Source organism: Xyrauchen texanus, chromosome 46, assembly GCF_025860055.1.
Source record: "Xyrauchen texanus isolate HMW12.3.18 chromosome 46, RBS_HiC_50CHRs, whole genome shotgun sequence".
Lineage (NCBI taxonomy): Eukaryota > Metazoa > Chordata > Actinopteri > Cypriniformes > Catostomidae > Xyrauchen > Xyrauchen texanus.
Genome location: NC_068321.1, coordinates 15,531,403 through 15,535,014, shown reverse-complemented (window position 1 = coordinate 15,535,014; position 3,612 = coordinate 15,531,403). Strand labels below are relative to the sequence as shown.

General features: G+C 37.1%; 1 protein-coding gene across 1 annotated transcript; it reads left to right on the top strand.

Annotated features, from left to right (window-relative positions):
• Positions 1-342: 342 nt before the first annotated feature.
• LOC127638390 (caveolin-2-like) lies at positions 343-3,410 on the top strand. The gene is made up of 3 exons (XM_052119886.1): positions 343-608; positions 939-1,126; positions 2,203-3,410. Exons 1-3 carry the CDS (start codon positions 462-464, stop codon positions 2,351-2,353), a joined length of 486 nt encoding a protein of 161 aa, XP_051975846.1. The 5' UTR covers positions 343-461; the 3' UTR covers positions 2,354-3,410.
• The last annotated feature ends 202 nt before the right edge of the window (positions 3,411-3,612 follow it).

Here is a 3,612-nt window from a genome sequence, read left to right as displayed (position 1 = left end):
TCCCACATATGTATATTAATAAAGTAATACATGAATGAATGAATTAATTAATTAATTGATGAATGAAGACATGAAAGGTGAGGAAATTACTGAGTAAAATACTTTAAAAGTTTAACTTGGTTTATTATGAGTAAATACCAATAACAAATAAAGATTAAAGAAAAGAACAATCTGTTGAGATTCCTTGCATTATTTTTCAATCAGCAATGTATTTAAGATAAGAAAGGCTAGACAAGGATTTAACCCTAATTTAATTTCTAATAATTTTCCCCCTTATCGCTGGCCCGCATTTTTGTTGCTATGAGCATTGAATTATGCGCTTGTGTTTTGTCTGCGCCGCTCGCGTCCTTCCGTGTGGGGCGTGGACGCGTCCTGCCATGAGCGCGCAGTGCGCGGACAGCAGGCGCAACAGAGAGGACTCTGCGCCTGTCCGACTCAAAAAATTAAACTAAATTTAAAAAATGGGTATAGAAAAGGAAAAATTGGAGACCAGTGTTATTATGGATGAGGACGAATTCAATAAATCGATTGAACCCATTGGAAAGAAAACGAATACGTACACACCGGCACCGGAGAGGGACCCTAACAATATTAACACATACCTAAAGGTAGGTTACAGCTTTTAATCACTCATTCTTATTACTTATTTTAGTCGGAATAAACACTGGTGCGCTAAACGTTAATATTGACAAGTTCATATTAGCATGCATTAGAAGTGCACATTTACTTTTACGCGCCTGTTTACGTGCTTTATAATTCATTTGTCAGAGTGTGTAAACAAGTTATTTTCGACTAGGTATAGACTACTGTTCTATGTGCGCAACAATTAACAATTTCTCTCTCTTTTTATACGTGTGGGCTAATTTGGTAGTCTAAGTAGTTTGCGCACTTTTGTCTATTGTTGTTTTATTTGTATTTTTTCGTATTTGGCTCCACAGGTTGGCTTTGAAGACGTCATTGCTGAGCCTATCTCCACGCACAGTTTTGACAGAGTCTGGATTGGCAGTCATGCCGTGTTCGAGCTGATAAAATATGTCTTCTACCGGATCCTCACAACGTTTCTGGCTGTTCCAATGGCATTTGTTTTTGGGATTGTTTTTGGGATTCTCAGCTGTATACATATTTGGTATGAAAGGCTTCTTGTTGGGCACCCAGTTACATTTTCCATTGCAGAATATTTGCCTTGGCAACGTCCCACCTAGATAATGACTGCAAAAATTATGAACAGTAAAAATGCCACCAAGAAAGTGTCATTTGTTTCATAGCTTAGCTTTTTTCTTATGATTGAGAGTTTTAATTGAAGTTCAGTTTTGTACAGCACGTATAGGCATTTGCAGGCATACTGTATATTTTCCAGCTCCAGCAGCATTTGTTTGCATTAACATAAAGCCTTCTCTCTCTCTCTCTCTCTCTCTCTCTCTCTCTCTCTCTCTCTCTCTCTCTCGCTCGCTCTCTCTCTCTCTCGCTCGCTCTCTCTCTCTCATTTTTTTTTGCATAGTAATGTAATGTATTTCCAATAATGGTGGAAATGTCTTCACATAACTCAGGTTGGATTGTTGGCATAGTCAAGTGTTATCCTCCAACCTCTTAGTAGTTTGACACATGCAAGTCGAACCTCTGTAATACTTGAAGATTGACCTTTGTGTGTTTAGGTCAGCAGCACTTTAGTGATCAATGTTACTGAGTTATACACTGCTTCTTAGCACAAGTGGCTGTTCATAAACTTTACAGCCCAGTGTAACAGTGGTGACCATATTAGCTTAGGATTGAGAGGTTCTGACGAATTAAGATCAAAGCAACCATCCAGATCACTCTAGCAATTGCATAGCAAACCCCTTGGTAACCATCCAGAAAACACTAACATTAGTAGATTGTTATTACAAACTTTTATAAAAAGATTTGTATTTTTAAATGTATTCATTTTGTTTTTTAACATGTAGCTGTAGACGTGTGCTGTAGATACTAAATCACACTTTGCATGGTACAGTATATCACCAATTATTCATTCCAATTATTTGCATCAGCAAATAATGATGCCTGACTGATCTAGCATATGTTCAGTACAGAATGTCTACAATGTCAGACCTACCAACCATTTCAGAGAGCATTTTTACAAACAGAGAATCAAATTCACCAAAATATGATCATTATGTAATTCCTATGTATTAGTAAATATAGTAATGAGCTCTTTTCTGTCTACAGGGTGGTGATGCCTGTGGTCCAGGGTTGCATGATGACTTTGCCCCCCATCCAGGTGATCTGGACCAGCTTGATGGACATATTTATAGGGCCTCTTTTCTTCAGCATTGGAAGATGCTTGCTGTCAATCAATGTCAACATTGTGCAAAACTGAGACGTCTTTGGTGAATGTAAGCACACTCTACACTGAAGTGTTGTATGGTAACAGCAAATTACCATTCAGCTTGAAAGCCGGAGCTGGGTTATGCAAAAGTTGTAATCTATCACACCTGATACCACTCTATGTGACTATCCATCTCACTATTAGGTCTGTGTGTGTGTGTGTGTGTGTGTGTGTGTGTGTGTGTGTGTGTGTGTGTGTGTGTGTGTGTGTGTGTGTGTGTGTGTGTGTGTTTTTTCTTGGATAAAGGCCTCCTTATTAAGGGTTATTACCACAAAGGATTGTCTATGCTTTACTTCTGAAACACAGAGAAGGGAAATCATTTTCTTATATTTCATTACACAACTGCAATATTCATTCCGTTGTTAAGCCACTGACAAATAAACTCCTAATGGGTGATGTCAGTGTGAATATGCTTCCTGAGTACTGTTATGTAAGTGTGATTAAGCGTTTGTGTTATACATAAAGAGATTTTTACCTTAAGATTAAGATATTGTGCAATTGCAATAAGTGCATGATGTGCTAAAGAGTAGCAATAATAAAAAATTATGCAACTACTTTCAATAGGGCTGTAGTGGTTCTAAGTTAATATTTATATTCTTAAGTGGACAGGTTTTAATCAAAACAAGATAATGTTGTTGGGATTTGTATGATATTAGCAGGGCTACTCAGATCTCACACAGAATTTCAGTGTACAAACTATGATTTTCCAGGTACATTCTGCACAAATATAACACATTCTCTGTGTGTTCTTTTTATAATGATTTTCATATAAACTGTTCAAAATGGTGATTAGTTTGCCTGCAAAGTTGCTTTTTACATGCTGTTTGCCATCAATTGTGCTTTGTTAATGGCTCCACCGAGTAAATGGAATATTTGAGTGTGTAGTGGAACATTAGAAGCTCAGGTGCCTTTTCCTTGCCCCCTGTTGAATGATGTCATGTAGCAAACATGCTGAACACAACTCAGCTTATTAAAGACCCCAACTAAATGGCTCTCAGTTCACCAAATAAAAAAAATATTTTTTGTAACTTGAAGATGTGTTTTCTCTTTTTGAAAATGATGGACTTTGATGTGTTTTTTCTTTATTGAGACATCATGGAAATGATTTGATGTTAAAGTGCAAGTTTTAGTATGCTGTTTGTGTAAGAATGCCTATAGGTGAAATGATGAACGCAGCAGTTCTGCCTAAGGATGACTGTACCCGAACCTAAGTTAAAAAAATACATAAAAAAATAAAAACCTAGTGCGTT